The sequence below is a fragment of the Ailuropoda melanoleuca genome, chromosome 15, assembly GCF_002007445.2.
Source record: "Ailuropoda melanoleuca isolate Jingjing chromosome 15, ASM200744v2, whole genome shotgun sequence".
Classification (NCBI taxonomy): domain Eukaryota; kingdom Metazoa; phylum Chordata; class Mammalia; order Carnivora; family Ursidae; genus Ailuropoda; species Ailuropoda melanoleuca.
In genome coordinates this window covers 38,588,172-38,610,684 of record NC_048232.1, presented here as the reverse complement: position 1 = coordinate 38,610,684, position 22,513 = coordinate 38,588,172, and the positions used below count along the sequence as shown (strand labels likewise).

Below are 22,513 nucleotides of genomic sequence, written 5' to 3'. Positions count from 1 at the left end.
TGTGACAGTCTACTTTTCTACTTTATTGGCCACCCATCATTAAAGGTATGCAAATTGTAACAACTATTACTGACAGTCCAACAAATTTCTTAAATAAACCATTAACTAATGATTGTTCTTCATATTACTCTCTGTACTTTGTTCTTTAGAAATATTTCATAGTTAAAAAAAAAAACTTTTTAAAGAGTGAAATAAATAACAGAACAGCTGTTAACATGTTCCAAAGAGTGTAGGAATGCGGAAGAAATGAGAAACCCCTACCATACATGCAGCTTTATCTAGTATAAATGCCAAAAGGTCAGTTTTCCAACTACTTAAGAAAGAGATTTAAACTCTCTGGCTTACATATCACATACGTGTAAAATTACTTTTAAAAGGTGGAAAGGAAGAGCTTTCACAGGAATACGCAATGCAATGAGGAGAATACGGATACCTGCAAACATATTTTATTCTCTCTATTCCTATTTTTCTGCTAGTTTTCTCTTTTCATTTCCTATTCATGACTAAGCCTGTTAGCTATTCCCAACAGGCTCTGCTCAATTACCTTAACCTGATTTCAAGTCTAATCTGGGGAAAATAAGGCACCAGTGGTTTTTAACGTGCAATGTCCATTATCATGACAGCTACAAGGAAGTTGCTTTTGGTACAAACAGTACCAGGCTTTCCTCTTTCAGCAAGCTTATTCAAATACTGTCTCAAAGCACTTATGAACTTTGACAACAGGTTTCCTACCTTAGAGAGTGACTCATCATGAACTACTGTATTGGTTGTTAAAAGAACAAGAACTGTTTGAAGTAGCTTAAGTTCTTCAAGACTGTTTTCCATCAGCTGCCAAAGCATATTAATTATATTTCCAGCTGCAGTCTGTAAAATAATTATCTGAATTATTGTCAGCAAATAAAATATGATTAGGTCCCTAGATAGAAAAAAAGATGTACAAATATTACCCCACCTGGAGAGAATCTCTTGATCATAATAACAAAACCCATGTTTCTAGATCTATAGATCAAAACACATCTCTCAACTAATTTGAGATTCACAGCTAATGAATTTTCTTCTCAAAAAAATAAATTTCTTTAAAATATACCATCTGAATATATGCAAATTGCTGCATGCAGCTGAGATACCTAGTCAAAAATCAAAGATCATTTCTACAATATGGGTATATGTCATTTGGACCTTTATAGGCCTATGCAAATTAACTGAGACTGCTAATGTTTCATGTATTATTCCATTTATAATGTGTATACAAAAAACAAAATGCAACTCAAATTAACAACACATTTATAAAGTCAATTAAATTTGACATTGTTTAGAATGTTATATTAAAGGCAAAAGAATATATCACTTCTATTAAAGTAACTTATGGAGTACAAAGTTAAGGATTACATTTGAAAACAGGATGCAGATTCATAGTGATGAAATGTTCTTCCTTGTTTTAACATAGTAAGGTTAGATACAAACGATTCATTTAAATTAACGAACAACAAATTATCACTTCAAATAATCTAGGAAAATCGTTTTTCCTTTTTAAAAAAAATTATATTCTCTTCAATGACACTGATCTGTATTACTGAACAGTGACTTCCTAATCATGACACGACAAAATGCACTTCATCTTTATTTATTATTCATGAGGCTTTAATGGTGAGAAAATTCGGTCATCTTTTAAAATTAAGCCATGTCCTTCAAGCACATAAATTGTTTTACATTAAATTATCAGTTATGCTTCATTCTCCCCTAATAAAAACTCCTGATTTGATTCTTAGGTTGCACAATTGAGATAAAATCTTCACATTACCTCAGACACGACTTCATGTGACATGAGTCTCTGAATGGCGGCCAAACATAGCTGAGTAATCTTTGGCTCCTTGGTTCCACAGCCCATTAGAAACGGCTGAACAACCTCTGAGCTGTTCTCTTTCAAAGCTGTATTTAGAACACATATAAGATAAATTATTAAATCTAATTCACAAGCAGAAATACATTTATATATTTATAACTAGTATTAACAATCTTAATAAAAACCACTTTATGTAAATACTAAAATAGAAATCAAGCAGTAAGAGTTAATACTTTAGATACATACTACAGACTCCGTATCTAAACCACCCCCTTAGCTACAGCTCTCCCATGCTTTTCTCCTAGGACTGTCTTTTGGTTTTCCTCCATCTCCTGCTATAAACTCTTTAAGGACAACTTCTCAGGGGTGCCTAGGTGGCTCAGTCATTAAGCGTCTGCCTTCGGCTCAGGGTGTGATCCCAGGATTCTGGGATTGAGCCCCGCATCAGGCTTCTCCGCTGGGAGCCTGCTTCTTCCTCTCCCACTCCCCCTCCTTGTGTTCCCTTTCCTCTCTGGCTGTCTCTCTCTCTGTCAAATAANAAAAAAAAAAAAAAAAATTTAAAAAAAAAAAAAAAAAAAAAAAGGACAACTTCTCAGAAGTTCTACCCTGCTTCAGAGAAGCACTCTATTTCTTCAACAGTGCAGAAGGGGAAATATGAAAAAGAATTAATATTCTAGAGCAGGAGACAGTAATTAAAAATAGTATATACATCATCCCCGTCACCCTTCTTAATGTTCAGAAGATACTTAAAATTTCATTACATGCTGTGAATTTATACAGCCCTAATTTCTTCAAGAAATAAACTCATTAAAAACAATAACATTATTCCTCTTATTACTAAAGCATTACTTTAAGTTAATTGGATGCACATGCTGTAATTCCAAATCTTAATTTAACTCCTCCCACCAAGCCAATTCTTTCATAAGTTTTAAAGTAGGAACAAAAATGTAAAGAGTTAGAAAATGCACAAACTGAATAATACCTATTTAAATTTACGAAATGAAATTAAATCAGTATACACTTATTTAATGGCTATACAAATATGAATAAGACAGGTGTGTCATCCTCAGGGAATTTAAATAGGTAACATGGAATTTCAAGGAAAGAGAACTTATGTGTTCGGCATATGGTTTTCAAAGGTACTACATCCATCAATTATTTTTTGAGGTTAAGACTTGTAATTAAGACATATATATATATATATAAGTTTTAACATGTTTTTCAAAAGAAATTTTTAGAAAGTCATCCACAGTCACCATTAAAAATGTAAAACCAGTGTTAACATTAATTTCATCATTTAAATCCCCACCTTTCTTCTCTCAAAGCTCCCTTTATAGTTATGCTAAATAAAGCCCATAATCTCCTATGGCATACTCTGCGAAGTCCCTCAGTATGCCAGCATAAATTACTGATTTAACACAGCTAAGAGATGGCAAATATGACTGGCAAAGACCAGTGTTTCCAAAAGGGCTCCTTGCCTTACTTCCTTGCTTTCTTAAGCATAAAAGTTTCTATTCAAACCCAGAGTCACAAATTTTCCATAACAATGTTTCGAAACATTTATATAAATGGTTAAAAAGGACACTAAAGCTAAAAAAAATAATATTCTGAGGCAGTAAATATGCTACCATATTCAATCCTGTCAGAATCTCTGAAGTATGAGGCTACCCCTAACTCTGCTGAACATGCCTAGTCATTAAATGCTGTTCAGGTAAACAAAAAGTTTCTAATAGTAACAAGATGCATTTATCATTTTTATCATGTTAACGTTTCTCATTTGAGTATCACAATAATCAGAGAGTTTATAGAGCCTGATTTGGCTCAAGTGCACAGTAAGTAAGTGGTAAAGCCAGATTTTTAAAATAGGTCTTCTAACTCCTGGTTTGCTATTCTTCCCACAACTTTATGCTGCCACTCTTTAACGTAAACAGCACTTAATGCACATTGAAGTTAAAACCATTAAAAGTATCCAAGGGGAACCAATGACCTGTAATGCTGTCTGCCTAAAGTCTTCAGATAAATGAAGAAAAGAAACTGTCTTTATAGAAGGAAAAAAAATGTACTTTCTTGAATCTCTAATGACAATGACTTCAAGACACACTCGAGTATCACAAAGAAAAATCGGTGCCAATTAATTCTGTCAAACTATGATATAATACTTTCTAATCACTTAGAATTGTTCTTCATAATTTCATCCATCAAGGCCATTAGTTATCTCTTGTCTCTTTGATAACAGCTATTGTGACAGCTATAAGGTGATATCTCATTGTGAAATTTTGTGTGCATTTCCCTGATGATTAATGATGTCGAGCATTTTTTCATATACCTGTTGGCCATCTGTATGTCTTCTTTGGAAAAATGTCTATATAGATCTTCTGCCCATTTTATAACCAGATTGTTTGGATGCCTCATTTCTTAAAAGAGTACTTCATTATTGTATCTGAGATCACCTTCTAAGCCAATGTCACCCATTCCACACATATTGATGCTGGTGCTTTTCTGACCTTACTATAAATTGTCAACAGAAAATTTCTGTACAATTAGGGTGACATTTTAAATAGGAGTCAAACTTCTGGGATATCAACAATGCACATAACTCAAATGATGAAATAATAATATGAATAACTATAAACAAGTTCACGAAACAATATCCACCAAAAAAGACACCTCCATACTACCTGGCCCACAATGATTCTAAGATGCCATCAATTTAAGGAATACTAAAACGTGAAAAATCTGTGCAGCTAAGAATGAATAAAATAAGGTGAATTTCAATGAAATGTTGTATACAGGTCAGTCACAGTTACCCAGGTGTCTCAAGTCAGGATAAATTAAAATAGTATTAAAAATAATTTTTAAGGGCATCAACATGGCTCAGTAGGTTAAATGTCCAACTCTAGATCTCAGGGGAGTAAGTTCAGTCCCTGCACTGGAGCCCACTTAATAAAAAATTAATAAATAATAATGTTTATAAATTTTATTTTAATGTAACGCAAAGGAATCAAACATCTCTCTCTTGCCTCCTTCCCATTTTCTTTTTCTCCCAGTTTACATAAGAATAAAACAATCAAAAAGGACTATGTTATCCAGAATAATCAATAACAAAAAAGATACAACCTATTGATCTGTTGTCTTTTGAAGCATAGTGTGAAAACGAAAACAACTACCATATCCAGATCACAATGCATAAGACAGATCATCACAAAAAAAAAAGTTAGGTTTTTTCTTCTTTTAAAAGTGACAGTAGTTTTAAACAGAAATTAATCTTGCTCTTCTGAGAGACAGGTGCTCTCTCTTTATATACAATAACTTTAATGACATGCTATTTAAATGTAGCTTTATATAAAAACCTTTCTATGGGCTTAGACTTTAGAAATCATATTGAGGAAAAAGCTGTAGAGCAATAAAGACACTTTGCTCTAATCATTTTTAAAAATCATCCCAGGAAAAGGAGAAAAAGGTCAACTCTTTTTAATCAAAACTCTTTCAATTTCCTTTAAAATATAAAGACAGGCTTTTAGGGGGTCAGAAAAAAAAAGTTTATGTTTTACCTAAGTTCTTTAATAAATATAACTTCTTTAATAGAATAACACTATGTCTGATAAGTATATTTTATTTCCAAATTTTATAACTGTGAGAGCAAATGATACACTTTCACACACCTGGAAGAGGTCCAGCAGGTCCCCATATCCTAGGGGTTTCCTTGCTCTGAGCAGTTTCACTGCATAATTGTAGTTTTTATCCTGGAAAGAAAGAATTAAACTAGGATACCCCACTATGAATCACATTAATGGGGGTTAATAAAAGTTTCATTATGGTGAATTTTAATGGTCATTAAATAACAAATTGTAATTCTTGTGAAAGAAATAAAATGTGATGTAGACATGACTGCTATCCTCAAAACCCTTTAAAATTTAATTATGAAAAAGACTGACATTTCTAACAACATTAAAAAATATTTTAATGGTTCAAAAGATCTGAAAATACTTTAAGTGACTCAAGAATAGGAGGACAAATAAAATATGGACAGTTTCATATTAAAAGCACATTATATGAAAAGGAAGGATTATTCAACAAATGATGCTAGTACAATCGGTTAGTAATTTTGCAAAAGAAAAAAATCTAGGTCTTCATGTCACTCTACATATTATTAATTAAGAAAAAAATTAAACCTAAAAGAAAATAAGAACGACTATCTACCATGTGGAAGGAGAAGGGCTCCCTAAGTGCAACACAACAAATAAAAAAGTTAGATTATGTAAAAATTAAAAACATCTAGATAAAAAATTAAAAGGTAAATTACTTGTAGAAAATATAAACATGATGGGAAGTCAAAAACTTCTCCTATAGAAACAGCTCAAATAATTTGATAAGAAAACAAAAAACTCAAAGAAATAAACGTAAAATGAAAAAAGGAAATAATATATTTGGAGGAAAATGTTCAACATTGAAGACAAATGTCAATTAAAATAAGAAGTCATTTGTTCAATTCCCAAAAAGATTTTTTTAAATAATAATCAGGCAAGGATGTTATAAAAATACACTCACATACTGCTGGTAAAGGCATAAACTTTTATCTTTTCAGAAAGCACTATGGTGACAAATTCCAAGACCATGTTCATACATTTGATTTAGTAATTTCATTTCTAGAAATTTATATTAAAAAAGTAATTCCAAATACTGAAACATGTCTAACATAAAGGTACAAATAAGTTAAATAAGCTACAATCACTTGCTATAATATTATGAAGCAATTTTAAAAAATTAGAAAAGACAGCATCAATGGAAAGTACTTGATGATATAAGAATACAAATTAAAAGTTTAAAAAGTTTTTAAAAATCCAAGGAAAAAAAAGAATAAATAAATAAGAACACATTATGTTGTAGAGAAACTATGCAATCTCTGGCCCACTAGGTTAACTTGTAAGCATGGAAGTAGTTACAGCCCCCTTGGTCATTTAGCCTGGATTATAGAACTAGGCTACCAACAGACCTCTACAATCAGTACAGTTACTGATGGTATACTGAAATATACCTTCCACACTGCTGTCAGAATAGTTTACATAGGGGCGCCTGGGTGGCACAGCGGTTAAGCGTCTGCCTTCGGCTCAGGGCGTGATCCCGGCGTTATGGGATCGAGCCCCACGTCAGGCTCCTCTGCTGGGAGCCTGCTTCTTCCTCTCCCACTCCCCCTGCTTGTGTTCCCTCTCTCACTGGCTGTCTCTATCTCTGTCAAACAAATAAATAAAATCTTTAAAAAAAAAAAAAAAAAGAATAGTTTACATAAAAACATTAAAATGAATGTGTGCCACTGCCCTGATTCAAATTCTTCCATCAAGCAGCTCAGGAAGTCACACAATGGCAATACTTGAATAGTGTATCCAAATAGACCAAACTGTTTTATACTTCATATATTCAAGTGATCTGCTTTACTTTCCACTTCTACACCTTATTTGCCTGGCTAACTCCTTTTTAAGCTTTGAGACTCAGCTTCAGATTCCCAGGCTGAGTTGGGTGCCTTCTCCATGCTCCTATTAATAATAAGCCTGTCTACATTTCCATCTTGGCATTTACCACAGTACTAAAATTCTCATTTAGGGTCTGTTTCCTTCATTACTCTGTTACCTGGCCAATATGAACTAGGCATGACAAAACTCATCTACCTGAATCACCATAACATGTAAAATTACAGTAAAGACTGGGAAGTAGAAAAACACAGGAGAGGCAGCACTAAGAGACTTACTTGCATTTTGGAGTGACTCACTCACTATTAGCCTACATTTAATGAGGGCTTACTATTTCCTATGTAACATGCTAACTACTAGCAATATAAGGAAGAGTAAGATATTGGTCCTGACTTCAGGTGAGTATGTTCTCTAGAAGAGAAAATTTCTGGCAAAGCACTTCAAAAGGCAAATGGAAAAGCAGGTAAACTAAACAAAACGAACAGCAGGCATACATATGTATTTTCAAGTATACTTCTTATATTTCCATGTAGATTATAGGTGAGTTACACTACTCATCTTTGCATCTCTCCTAGTGATTCTTACATAATTATTTCCTTAAGAATGTATTTATGATATATTCTACAGATGTTTGTAAAATATCACAAGCATATGTATTGATAAGATAGACAATACTAAATAAAATCAGCAGATAAATTACCTTTTAACATCAGAAAATAATTCCAAAGTATATTTACTCATAGCTACTTGAAGACCTTTTAGTAATAAGACCATGTAGATATGAAAAAGGTGAGGGACTGTGAGAAAAGAACATAAATCATACATAATGATCATCTATGTGAAAATTCTATATGTATACTGACAGTAGCTGAAAGCAGCCAAAGGTAGATGTAACCATTGTGGTTTTGCGTATGGGTTAAATACACAATTTTAAGATATTACAACTTCACTGGTTTCCTTGTTTCAAATATTCAAAAAGCAGATCTTCTGTTTATGTAATTTTTGTATAACACAAGTCTTCTCAGTCAACCTCAAGTATACTATAAGCTGGCTTAATAAAAACATTTTGTAATATATGGTAGTCAAGTGTAAGATTAAGGCATCTGCCCTTGTAAATGAAAAACTTGATGTTGCTATGTCTCATTTGCAGAGTTTTATCTTTAAAGAAAAAGGAAATTTTGAAATAATGATCTGTATATCTGAATCGATGCTGACATTACCTGGCATAGCATTCCCACTTATGTCAGCATTCATGACAGCAGTGAAAACAAAGAAAAATAAGCATTAAAGGAGGATGCTTAAAAGAAGGGGAGATGTAAAGCAAAGATTTATTCTGCAATGTAAATAACCTTCCCTTGGAAAATAAATCTAAGAAAACTAAAGCTGGCTAGAAACCTATGCTGAATATCACTGGTCAGACTAGTTAATGCTAATTAAGGGTTCTGATTTTCATGGCAACCCTTTACATTTTCTGAATATGTAGAGATATCTGAGAATTCAATATCCCATTTCATTTGCAACTCCTCCATTGTTTGGTATCTTTAACATCCATTATAGCACAAAACTAGTAACCTACAGTTTCTAGAACTAAGGAAAAGTAAATACTTCTCATGAAATTAAAAATTTTAAAAAGTTAACTATAAATTTTTCTTAGTATCAACTGTACTCTAAGTAGTTTAGAAACTATGTATTTTTCTTTGTTCTTGAGAGCCTTTGACTTTCAAGGTGACAGCGGTCTAAAAAGCTATAGATTTTAAAGTATCAACTGCTATCGGTACTTGGTAAAAAATGCTAGGAAACAGTTTAAGTGCTAACATAGCTCCTCGAGTACATGGCTCTGGACACTATCCATGACTTGGATCTTAAAGCATGAACTAGTAATTGTATGTGCATAAAGATTAGTTCTAGTATGATTTGAATAAAGCTAACTGAATTAAAATGAACAGCCCACCTATACATTAAACTCACTGACGGAGACAAAATTTTTCTTACTCGTTCTTAAGATTAACCAATCAGACATTTTACTTTGGTATAGAACTCAGCACCAGACAGTGATCCTCTGAAGAAATCAGTCTCTTTAAAAAAAATCTTCCATCAGCTACAGACCCAATGAAAACTTCTATTGCTGGTGAGTAACTAAGGACTTACCATGATATCAGCAATTATAGTAGCAAAAGTTAGTATTTGTAATGATATTCTATTACGATTAGCTAACTTAAAAACATCCAGCTCACAATTTATCTTTAAACATTAGTTTCCTCACAGTAGCTAATCCACCCAACATGCATCTCCAAAACCCACTAGCCCACCCTCCCAATCCAACCATACCTACCTTTGCCTTTACCCACCACTTACTATACCCCTTCTCAAAATGCACAGAGTATTATTCAGTGCTGTGAATAATGTTATAAAACTATTTAGAGTTTCAACAGATTGTTCAAAATCAGAGAAGAAGCTGTGAGAAACAGATGCAACACAGGAGAGCTCACCCTAAGGGCAAATGTCCAGCAAAGCCCAATAAGCCCAAGTGAAATCCACCTTCCACCTGTAAAACTGCCCCCAAAAGTCTTCATTTTGTAATACTCTTTGAGAGTCCACCAATTAGGGATTTTCTGGTATCACTTTTAAAAAGGTAAAGAGATTTATGAGAGAGAGATTCTTCACTATTTGGATTTTATGTCAATTAACTTAACAGGACTGCTTTTCTCCGATAACCAACTGAGAGCAATAGCACCACTGGAACTGGAAATGCAGACTGAAGGATCAGTGAAGCAAGCAATGGTTAACTATAAACCCTTGGGAGGGAGTAGCTAGTGTGGAAACCTCACAATACCATGGCAGCATACTGTAGTGGGAAGAACATGGGCTCTGAACAGCCCTGGATTTAAATCTAGTTCCACCACTTATCATGTGATCTTAATCAAGTAACTTTATCTCTTTGCATCTCAACATGCTCTACTATAAAATAAAAATACTTCCCCACAAAGTTGTCTTTATATTAGAGTGGCACAAATGTCTCACATGTAACAAATGCTAGAAAATGCCAGTTTCCTTTTCCATGTTCATTACAGAGGCAAGAACAAAAGGCACCAAAGAAAAGAAAGAAGTAGACTGAGTATCAAAAAGAGTGCCAAAGAGGAACTCCTGAAATTCCTCCTTGAAAACCAGGTTCAATCAAGAAAATGTAAGAAAACATTTTTTTCTTTTCTGCACCCCACTCCCATTCTTTCTTCATGGCCATACTATCTTAATCCTAGGATTCAAAACTCATATAGTACTACTAAATTTATAATACTACACTATCACCTGTTTATATTATATATAAAGATAAAATAGATTTTGGAAGGTGGACTGAGAAACAATCTTTCATTCCATTCAGCACAACAAATATTAATTGAATGCCTTTTATGTGTAAGGTATGTCCTAGGTGATAGACAAGATGTGGAGGAGAATGCAAATCCTTGCCTGTAAGAAGTTAGTAGTTTTAACCTTTCTGATTTCAGAGAATTTTATAACATTCACCCTTGGCAAACCCAATTAGTTCAAGTTAAGGACTTTTACAAGTTCTTTATCATTATATACAGCATGCTAGGGCATGAAGGAGATGCTACAGAAAACTGACGGCTGTTTTCTGTTTTTTAAAGATTCTACTTTTATTATTAGTGAAATTTTCATTAATTGTTGAATTTTTAAGCAAAAAATTACCTGCCAAAATTTCGGTGTTTCGTGCAGCTATTGTTTTAACTTTTATTATTCCTGATTCAGCAGCCTGCAAGAATAAAAATAATTAGAACATAAAACTTACTATCAACATGAATTATCTAGGGAAAGAAACCATATATGATCACTATTATCTTTTTTTATTTTCAAAACTTCAGAAACTAAAGTCTAGTAGTGCCATAAACATTAAATGTAGTAAAATATGATTCACTTTATTATTCACATGCAAACTCAGCCCTGCAGCATGTTGCCTTTCTCTGCCTAAGGCACATCTAATCCCTCATCAATTGAAATGCTCATAAAATATAAAAATAATAAACAAAAACAAAGCCTAATGAAAAAAGCTAGGTTTCTCCTCCCCATTTCATATCTCCATCCCCACCATTAAAAAAAATTGCAAAACACTGAAAAATCAAGTAAAACTGTTTTGGATTCAAAGAGAATGAATAATCAAGAACTTTGTCATTACTTTAAGTTTACATTTTTTTAAACACCCTTTAGATTTTCATAAGGCACCTAAAACACTGCATCAAAAGTACATTTAGCTGGCAGCATTTGGAAGTTATACAGCATTTTACATAAAGCCACAGAACTGCGCTGTCCAATACAGTAGCCATTTACATGTCGCTCACTATTCAGCATTCTATATGAGGTTAGTCTGAATTGAGCTGTACTCTAAGTATAAAATAAACACTAGGTTTTGAAGACTTAGTATGAGAAGGAAATGTAAACTATCCCTTAAATATTTACATTGATTAAATTTGAAACAATATTTTGAATATATAGGGTTAAACTATATACTTTTAAAATTAAATGCCTATTTCTTTTTATTTTTAATGCAATTTAAAATTACACATATGGATTGCATTTATGGTCCACATTATATTTCTATTGGACAGTGCTGACATATAACATTGATATATAACTTCCACCACAGAAACTCAGAGCATTTTCACTATCAAGAAACATGCCTATTTTATACTTATACTGGTCTCCACACTTCCAAAAATAATATATATTTGTAAGTTATACGTCTAAGTTTTCCTATTAATTTGCTTGCTACATGCTCATTTATTTTGTTATCTCTTACTGCTTGCTAAGGAACAAGTGATAGCAGGTTCTAAAGGTTTAAAAATAATTGTGGAAAGGTGTGCCTGGGTGGCACAGCGGTTAAGCGTCTGCCTTCGGCTCAGGGCGTGATCCCGGCATTATGGGATCGAGCCCATCAGGCTCCTCCACTATGAGCCTGCTTCTTCCTCTCCCACTCCCCCTGCTTGTGTTCCTTCTGTCACTGGCTGTCTCTATCTCTGTCAAATAAATAAATAAAATCTTTAAAAAAAAATAAATAATTGTGGAAAAACACCAGTGTCCTATGGGTTCTTAGTTTGAGGAGCACTGGACATATGCATAAAATAAATACCACAGTGTAGGCTATACTATGTATAGCACATGACCTTTTGTCATTTTGTTGATTTCCAAGCATGTGAAGCCCTTGCCTGTGTCTGGAGATTTCCCAACTTCATGAGTTTTGATGCAAGATAGAGCTTATTTTCCACTTAAAAATTGAAAATGCCAGATTCTAATCCAAACAGACACATCTAGTAGCAGGGATTTTGAATATGGAGGCTAATGACAAAGAAAAGCAGAGACAAGAGAAAATTCTTTCTGATGACAGCAATAGAGACAACACCTACTTTCCAAGGGCAGTAACAGCAGCAGAGGGGCCAGTGCCATCTCAGCTATCCAGTCACTTGCTCAGCAGACAACAGCAGGTTCTAGCTGTTTAGCTTCCCTTTGTTTCTGCACTTTCTCTAAAGCTGGCTCTACCAATTATGTGAGCCACTCAATATATATCAGTAAACTTCATTTCTGCTAAATCAGCCAGAGTCAGCTTTCATTGCTCACAACTAAGAAGCCTTACACACTAGGACTTACTTCTACAACTTTAAGAAATAGAAATGTCCCAAATTAAATGAAAGCGGCTACAAGCAGAAATATAGTCAAAATAAAATTCTTCAGGGAAAGATGACTGATTTTCTAATTATTTGAGTCAATGCGTATCAGAAACACCAAAGGCTTAAAAAAATCCTGATGCCCAGGTTGCAACACATTCCAAAGAATGCCAATGGGAGCTAGGCATCAGTATTTTTTCAAATCTTCAGGTGAGTACAATATGCAGCAAAATCGAGAAGATGACTGCAATAATGTACGCAAAAGATGATGGTATGCAAAAGATCATAACCAAGGTGATAGTGATTGAGACAATAAGAAGTGGTCTGATTCCACGTATACTTTGAAGAGGTACAAACCATAGCTGACTTACAATAAAAATCTGGGTAAAGAAAAACAAACAAAAATTCAAGGAAACTGAAATCATTATACATACTTTGTTATACTCACACATCCTATCTCAAACTCTGTTGGGTAAAGTTCTTACAGAGCCACTCTGTCATCACTGAGATTACTTCTACCATCATTTTCAAGCTCTTTTCCTCTTCACTATGACTCTCTGTACCCCCTATATGTTCAAATTCAATATTTCTTTCTGCTTCAGCATCAACAAAAATTGGTCTAACTGAACCACCATAAATACCGATGTCATTTGTCTTGACTCTGAATTCTACCTAGTCTGATCTTAACAGTTTCCAAAATCAGTCCTATAGCATGCTAGATACCAGATGTCAGTAAAAGATTCGAATTTGCCAGACACTATTTTGATTCCGAGATAAATTAATAGTCTATCCATATCTGTGTCATAGATAAGTATAAAGTATAAAGTTGTAAACAAGATGCAAAACTTACCCTTAAGGTGCTATTTAGACAAAAAAACAAGACCAAAAAAAACCCCTAAAATAACTATAACAGAAGGTAAAATGTAAGAGTTATAAGGAAATAACTTATAAAATAAGTTTAAATGAAAGTTAAGAAAACAGAGGAAAACATATTAGCTTGACAATCCTGAGCAGGAGCCTAACGGTTTTTGCTCTAGCAACGACTGGTACATGGCACCCAGCAGGTACTCAAAAACTATTTCATGAAGAAATGAAGGGAATGAGAAAAGAAATCAGAAAATTATCTGGGGGCACCTGGGTGGCACAGTCAGTTGGACATCCAACTCTTGGTTTCAGCTCAGGTGTGATCTCAGGGTCGTGTCTCACGGTGGTGGGATCAAGCCCTGCATCAGGCTCCGTACTCAGCGCAAACTCTGCTTGAGATTCTCTCTCTGGCTCTCTCCCTCTGACCCTCCCCCCACCCCATATGTGCACGCGCTCTCTCTCTCTAATAAATAAATCTTTAAAAGAAAAAAGAAAATTATCTGTAAAGTTGATTCATTCATGCAAAAAATGGATAAGCAACATTTAAAATGGGAATAAACGAAAGGCAGGATTTTAATTTTAAAAAGATAGGAGAAGGTGACACTGGGTCCGCAAAAGGAACCTCAGAAACATGGAAGAGGGAAGCAGGAGCACGTATTTGGAGAATAAATAGCAGGTAATACACCTCAGCTGAAGTATGAAGGTGTATGAAGAAAAGTTGAGGGTGATGACGCTAGAAAGGAAGCTCAAGACAATCAAGGAGGGTCTTAAACGCTATGCTAACGGGTCCTTTAAGTATAGAGTAGCCACTGAGGGTTTCTGAGCTGCTTAAGTATATTAAGCTAGTGGTTACATGTAGAATGGTTTATCTTTTCTGCCATTAATGCATATGAAAGGCCAGGCATTTGAAACCTGGAACTAAAATAATAAGCTGATAAAAGAGAAAAAAGAAGAGGTATATTGGAAATTACAGAGTGAGAAGGAACAGGTGACAGTGAATAAAGACAGCAGGAGGGAGATGATGGCCAAATGTGACTAAGGTAAGCAACAGTGATAAATGCCACCAACAGAACAAATGAAATGAGGGGAAAGGGCAGGTTTTGAGATAAATAAGTTCAATTACAAGAAGTCCTATTTCACATGTGGGAAAGATATTCTGGTAGATGTGCTCGACGGACAGCTGGAATCACAGGTCTATGCTCAGTAAAGACAGCAGAGTCCATGCAGTAGACATCAGAGTCATCACTATTGGGGTAAGGCCAGCAGCAGGGGAGTAAGGAGATGCCAGTGCTAAGGGATGAGCATGAAGAAGAGGCCTGGAAACAGAACTTGGGATACACTTAAAAACAAAAGGAGAAGAATATTGAAAGAGCCAGGAGAAACAGGAAAGTAGAGTACTACAAACTTCAAACTGAGAGAACTGCAACATGGAAAGAATGATGAATAGTAACAAATAATGAAGCAACGAAGAGGAATGCGAACAATGATAAAAACAAGTTAAGTATGTTTAAAAGGCATTTTGCAGTATGATATAACGGAGAGGAGTTGCAGATGGATGCACAGGGATTCACATCCCAGTTCTTCCACTTTCTAACTTTACTAACTTAGGCATGTTACTGAACCAAGAAAAAAATGGAATTTCCTGATCTGTAAAATTAAAATAGCATTTTGCAACAGAATCAATGGATGCAAAGTCCCTACCCAGCCTAATGAAAAGACAATATTTTACTCAACACTGAGTTAACTTCACAAATATAAAAGCAGTCTCTCATTCATTTTTGTATTTCCTACCATGCTTTAACACTTAGGACACTAACAAATTCCTATTAAATTGTAAGAGTGATAGCAAAACCCAATGTTTTGAACATGACTGAAAATAAGCTCTACTTATATAAAAGAAAAAAAGAAAATAATTCCATTTTTGAATTATGTCTTTCTTTTTGGTTTATAAGCCACAACAATGTCTTTTATTCTTCTGTATCGCCAAAGAACGGTGATAAGATAATCAATACATTTGATTAAAATATGTTTTCACTGATCTTTGTTCTCATTCATTTTCTTCACAAAAGTAAAAATACAATGATCAAAAACTTAGTCAAAAATAATGTTTTATACTTTAACAATAAATTTCATTGGTTATGGTACTTTCATAAATGTCTAAAACATATTATAGACTAACCAAAAGCTTTTTAAAGAACTCTCCCTGTAAAACACCCTTAGAATACTGCAGTAATCTAGAAAATTTTCCTAGAAGTCCTAGTGGAAATGTCTCTGCTTATATTAATCTTGAAGTTAACATCTAAACCATTTATCAGAAGAAAATGAATTTAATGAGACCTTAGGAGTCTAATGTAAATTTTCTGGAATAAAGTCATAGAAAGGGGCGCCTGGGTGGCTCAGTCACTAAACGTCTGCCTTCGACTCAGGGCGTGATCCCGGCGTTCTGGGATCGAGCCCCACGTCAGGCTCTTCCACTGGCAGTCTGCTTCTTCCTCTCCCACTCCCCCTGCTTGTGTTCCCTCCCTCGCTGGCTGTCTCTCTCTCTGTCGAATGAATAAATAAAATCTTTAAAAATAAATAAATAAATAAGTAGGTAAATAAGTAAATAAGTAAATAAATAAATATAAAAATAAAAAAAATAAAGTCATAGAGCAGAGACAAAGGAGAAAAGAGAAAAAGAAAAGAAAGAAAGGCCAAAGGCCACTCGCCTAACACAATTATCTAAAACTGCATTATATAGGAAAGTAAGCCTTGACCAAAATGATTTCTAACTCCTTACCATAACGTCACATTTATGTGACTGGGGTTAGCAAGTTTTTTTAAATCAGTATATAAAATATCAACTTATTCTATTACGCTTATGAAAGAAAGAATACAACTGGTTGTGTCATGAGTAAATTTGTCCAACCAACATCAACAGAAAAAAAGAACTACAGTACCTTATAAAATACTAAACCAAAACAGCTCCAATTAAGCATACAAACATTATCCAGCCCTCATTCTTCACTGTCGAAAGGTCCTGAAAATGAGATCTTCTCCCTACCTGTCATGGTAAGTAAAAGGCATCTCTCTCACCAAGCTAACACATGAAAACACTGGGCACTGAGGAACTCACTACAGGAGCTTTTGCTTTTTAAGGCAAAAATCCCTGCCAACTAACTCTTATCAAGCCCAAATACACAAGAGGAAACAAAACAAAGTACATGGCATTGGAAGACTACTTGCACTTTTTTATTATTTACACCTTTACTGATTCCACGTCTTTAAAAAGGAGAGAAAAAAATCCATTCAAAACCCTAATTCTGACCACCTCAACTCAAATGATCTTCATTCCCTTCCTCTTCTACCACCCATTCCTTGGACTTCATCATCCTCTAGGGCAGCCTAACTTGGCAATCTGAAATCCAATATCCTTCTAGCTCTCCCACTCCTCAGCTCTACTGCTGTTTGATTAGATTGGTGCTCCTAGTACCTTAACCCTTCCACCTTCTTCCAATCAAAGTTTTGTTGGATTTCCTTCTTTAGGAATACAACAAAGATCTCACCATCTATCATCATTTCAAACACTTTTTCTGCCAAGACTCTTCAGTGTCCCAAGTCAATTTCTCCTCCACTTCTCCAAAGTGATCCACTGCTCCCCTCAAACTTTCTACCCATCACTCCTCTCATCACTAATTACTCCTAGCAATAAGCTTGTTTCCTACCTTACCAAGAATAGAGGTCATAGGCCAAACTGTCCACAACTTCCTATCTCCCCACAATGTCCCTCATTCAAATTTATCACATTCAAATTCATTTTTTCTTTTTCCCTTCCTCTGTCACTCTTCCAGACTCTTTTTATCTACTCCTATGGTTTCTACTATCATGTGTAAACTGATACTTCTCAATCTGAAATTCTAGACCTTCCCCTTGAGAACCAAACCATCATTTTCAAACTCCTACTGGTCAGTTCCACATGGATGTCACATATAAATCTTAAACTTATTATATTCAGGACTACTCATTTTACCCAAAAACATTGCCCACTCTTATGTTCCTTCTCTTAGCGATCTATCCAGTTTCCCAAGCCAGAACCTGGGAGGGATCACAGATTTCTCTCTCTACGTTTTACAGAAGGTCACCATGCCCTGGTAATTCTCTTTACCTGTTAAGTCTCTTTTTAATCCATGCTCTCTCTTTCACACATGCCCACCATAACCTTCTGTCTTCCTCTACTGCTACCTTCATGCAGGCAATCATCATTTTTTAAATTTGCTCTCTTTGCCTCAATCTCAGTCCCCTCTAATTCTTCCCACCAATACTGTTATGAAAATGTTACTAAGGGGCGCATGGGTGGCTCAGTCAGTTAAGCATCTGCCTTCAGTTCAGGTCATGGTACCGGGGTCCTGGGATTGAGCCCCACGTCGGGCTCCCTGCTCAGAGGGGAGCCTGCTTCTCCCACTCCCCCTGCTTGTGTTCTCTCTTTCCCTCTCTCTCAAATAAATAAATAAAATCTTTTTAAAAAAGAAAGAAAATGTTACTAAATATGAATTTATCATATAATTCCCTCTCTTAAAAAGCTTTAATGGCTCCCATTAAATTTCAGCATGAAATTTATTTGACATGAAATATAAACATATGCTATTTCCTCTGCCTGGAATGACCCTCTCCCCTTCTTCTGCTGGCTAGCTTCTGCTCATCCTATTAAGGCTCAACTCAAGAATTACAAATTCTCTCTGACCATACTTCCAATCTCAGTTAGATCCCCCTCATTTGTTTCCAGAGTAATGTTTGCAAACAGAATGTTTTATTCATTAAATACATAAACATAAAACTTCAGAGATTACTCCCTCTGAAGGCACTGAATTTCAATTATACAGAAATGATTTTACAAAGCTTTAAAGTCATTTTTAAAGCAAAGAAAACATTTTTCATACAAATATTCCACAACAAATTAGCTAGCACACTTGTGCTAAAAAACTTACAGTGCTGAAGCATTAAGATTTATATTTAAGGACTAAGAAAAATAAGCAGGAATACAAGCAGAAGGAATGTATTGTTGTTATTATTGAATTACTACTTTAATTATAAAATGACAATGAAGTTATAGCTCTATTAAAACAAGTTAATATGCAAAGGATAGATTTATAAATGAAAAAACCAAGATGGAGAAAACCATGTAGAAAATCCAAAGATAAGAATATCAATAAATAAGGGACATCTGGGTGGCTCAGTCTGTTAAGTGTCTGCCTTCAGTTTGGGTCCTGATCCCAGGGTCCTGGGATGGAGTCCTGCATCAGGCCCCTTGTTCGGCAGGGAGCCTGCTTCTTCCCCTGCCTGCCACTCCCCCTGCTTGTGTGTGCGTGCTCTCTCTCTCTCTGACAAATAAGTAAATAAAATCTTTCTCAATGAATAAATAAGGCACTATCCTTTACCAATACTCTTTTCTTCTGTAAGCACCATGATCAAAAAAAGTAGAAATTACTAGAAACTTAAAGACTAAATATAAAAGGTTATCACTTCATTCTACCTTGTTTAAAAGGTACTGGGGAAGGAGACACCCCTTCCAAAGCACATATGCAATCACCGCTGTACTGCATTGAGTTCTTGAGTATCCTTATAAGTAGTTCAAAATAAGTATTTTTCAATTAATAACTGTGAAGATATTGGGAGAGTGTTAACTAGGAAAACCAGTATAGAGATGGAAAACCTTCTTATGCTGAGAAAGGCTTTGCCTTAAGGTCTACCAAGCACCATCCTCTACCCATTCCCAAAATAAATAAAATAAAAACGTACCAGGTCCCAGCGAACAAAAGCCAAAATTTGGCACTATTAATTTACCAGGAAAAATTTAATTTAACCAAAATATTTCTTAAAAGTCAAGGGTCCATCCTAAAGAATCATTCTTAGACTAACTACTTCATTCTTGTTTTAAACTTGTGACATAGTAATGATCATTTTCCAATTCCTAAAGTGGGCCCCTAAGTATATTAGAAGTTCCACTGGTTAAGGAGTCAAAGTTCTTACATTCAACAAATTCTTATGGAGTAGGTACTATACAGGAAATTATGTATCAGGGATTATCACACCAAGAATTATTTTTGCCATTACCTCAAAGAGTAGGTGCAATCACTAAGTATCTCTTTGGCCTATGTTCAAGTAAAAAAGCTAATGAGCTTTATTGAAAGTTCCTAGATTAGATGGACTGAGTTCTAAAATTTTCTAAGTTACCTGTTTGGAATTCTGAATGCATTTTCAAAAAAAAAAAATGTAATTATTATTAAATTCTCAAGCAAGTCCACAAAGCCCTTTATGTGTAATAAGAGAAATCCCATTCTCTACATAAATTATAAGAGCTGGGAACAGTCAGTTCTATAAATTACTGTTAAAATTATAAAATGGATTTAACATTTTATAAACGAGCATTTCTCCTAAAATCAGAACAGCCTGATTCTTTAAAATTCTTTAAAACTCCTTAATTCTTTAAAATTATTTATTTTAACTTTCAACAGAAAAGGATATAGAGAAAATAATGAAAATCTGTATCACAAGCTATTGAGTATCTGAAATAAAACGTATTATGAGTCATCTTTCCAAAAGTGGCACATCAGGTTCCCACCATTGGGTAATATTTGCTTACTTTATTAAAGAAATACTAAATGGAGTTTGTTGAAGACTGAGGAGACCAAAAGCACTTACAGAAAAGTTAAGGTTCCCTGGAAGCCTAAAATCCAAACTTTACTGGATAAGATTTAATTACAAAACCTTTATAATAGTAAAGGCAAAACATTTAAATCAACATGAAAACATTCCAAAATTCCTTAGTGAACTTTCAGTGAATCCTAAATAGTAAATGAAATTGCTGGTATACCAAACTACATTAAATAGGAATAAAAATAATTGCTTTTACAAAAATATCACTGAAATATTTCAGGTATAAGAAAGGAAAATGAGATGGGATTTTAAAAAGCTTAAGAGAAAATGACATCTTAAGAGAAAAGGTCAATAGTGATTAAGTTAAAATTTTCAATTTAGGAAATATTTGGAGAATTTATATATATTATTAATCGAAGCCTCTTTAATAACACCCTTTTTGCTCTGACAACTTTCCAGTCATAATCTAATAAATCCACCCTTTAACCCTTTTTACATATGAAAGAAAGCTGAAGCTTGAAGAGGTTAATAGGCATTGATATATGCCAAGGTGTACTGAATTTAACCCTAAACCCAAACGTCCCATTACAGTATTGTTGATAACAAGGCTTAACATGATAATTGTGGGCCTTCAATATTTGTCATAAGTTAAGAGACTGCACAATTTACTCATACTTCATAGTATGGACACAAAAGTTAAGTGGCATGACACAAGACAAGAAGGAAAACTACTTCCCACTAAGTGATACATACTATAAACGTGAGGAGCAGAGATTTTACCACAACGATGGATAACAGTTTTCAGAAGCAACAAACATAAGTTTTTCAATTCAGGCTTGGCTAGTTTCAAGTTTGAAAAAGGCCAGAAAAGGCTAGAAAAAGATACATCCAGCTGAATTAGCTGATTCGGCTCACTCCGCGAAGTTCATTCCCAAATGCTGAGGACAGAGTAGAGAAAATCAAAGCGCCCCAGTCGTCTTCAAAGGAACCTATAAAACGCGCCTGTGGTACAACCCACCGACTCGTAAATCTGGAAAGGTGAGGGCCAAATGAAAATTAGGACAGGAGTTTGGGAGTGAAGGACTGGGTCTGATAAACAGGACGGGCTCACCGTACCTTCTCCTGACACCGCCCAAAGCTTACCTCTTTGACAGGTGGGAATTTCTTCTTGCATTCCAGAGACAAGGCCCGTAAATCGCTCTGCATATTCTCCAGGAGCTTCTTCACCGCCTCGGGGCTGTTGGTGCCGGACATGATCCACCAAACTACAATCCAGTATCTGAGCGGCGCAAACGAACTCCGGCACTGTCAGCTCCTCCGGGCGACAGGCAGCTCCCTCCTGGCGTCTCTGGCCCTTCGGCAGCCCGCCTCTGCGCTCCGCGGGGCTCGGCCGGGCCTGGGCTGCGAACCCGGAGCGTACCCGAGCGCCCCCCGCAGCCTCCTCGCAATTCTCGCGGCTCCTATCCGAGGCGACCCCCCCACCCCGCGCCCCGCAGTCGCCCCGCCCCCCTAGGCTCCGCTGGCTCTGGCCGAGGAGCCCACAAGGCGGGCAGGTCCCTCCCGCTACCACGGGGTCCGGCCACACAGTTCGTCACCAGCCGACCTGGCAAAAAGCTTCAGCGCTGGCTCCCCAAGCCCTCCAGACTCGCCGACGCCATTAGCCGAGTCGCCCACAATTCCGAGCGCGGCCGGGACACGTCAGCCGCACTTCCGGGCACCGCGGCCACCGCCCCCGCCGCGACCAACTGGGGCGGTGAGCCTCAGGCGGGGCGGGGCCGGGGGCGTGGTCACGTTCGGGGCAGGCCGAGTTCCGGGAGAAGCCCCGTTCCCCAGCTCTACTTGGGCCACTGTTTGCCTCGTCTAAATTTGCTTTTTTAGGGTGACTGCTGTCTGAACGAAGCCATGTATCTCTTGGCCTATCTCTTGGCGTATGTTTGAGCTAAATTGTATTTCGGTGTAAACAATTTGCTTCCTTTTGGCTTAATCTTCATCTGTCTTGCCCTCTTCATTTCTGCCCCCTCGAATCTCTGGGCTAG

At 35.8% G+C, this 22,513-nt stretch overlaps 1 protein-coding gene across 10 annotated transcripts in view; it reads right to left on the bottom strand.

Moving 5' to 3' along the window:
* MON2 (MON2 homolog, regulator of endosome-to-Golgi trafficking) overlaps positions 1-22,159 on the bottom strand; it is a 95,831-nt gene extending 73,672 nt beyond the window's left edge. For 5 of the 10 annotated variants that reach the window (XR_004620962.1, XR_004620963.1, XM_002919596.4 and 2 more), the window contains exons 1-4: positions 21,621-22,158; positions 11,014-11,077; positions 1,802-1,929; positions 733-864 (exon numbers count right to left, since the gene is read on the bottom strand). Coding sequence is in view for 5 of the 10 variants with exons in the window: in XM_002919596.4 (XP_002919642.1) it covers positions 733-864; positions 1,802-1,929; positions 11,014-11,077; positions 21,621-21,731 (435 nt within the window). In the remaining 5 variants the exon portion in view is untranslated. Of the gene's footprint in view, positions 1-732; positions 865-1,801; positions 1,930-5,505; positions 5,587-11,013; positions 11,078-21,620 lie in introns of those variants that run through there. The other 5 variants (XR_004620961.1, XR_004620960.1, XR_004620959.1 and 2 more) reach the window with 3 other exon arrangements.
* Between the last annotated feature and the right edge of the window lie 354 nt (positions 22,160-22,513).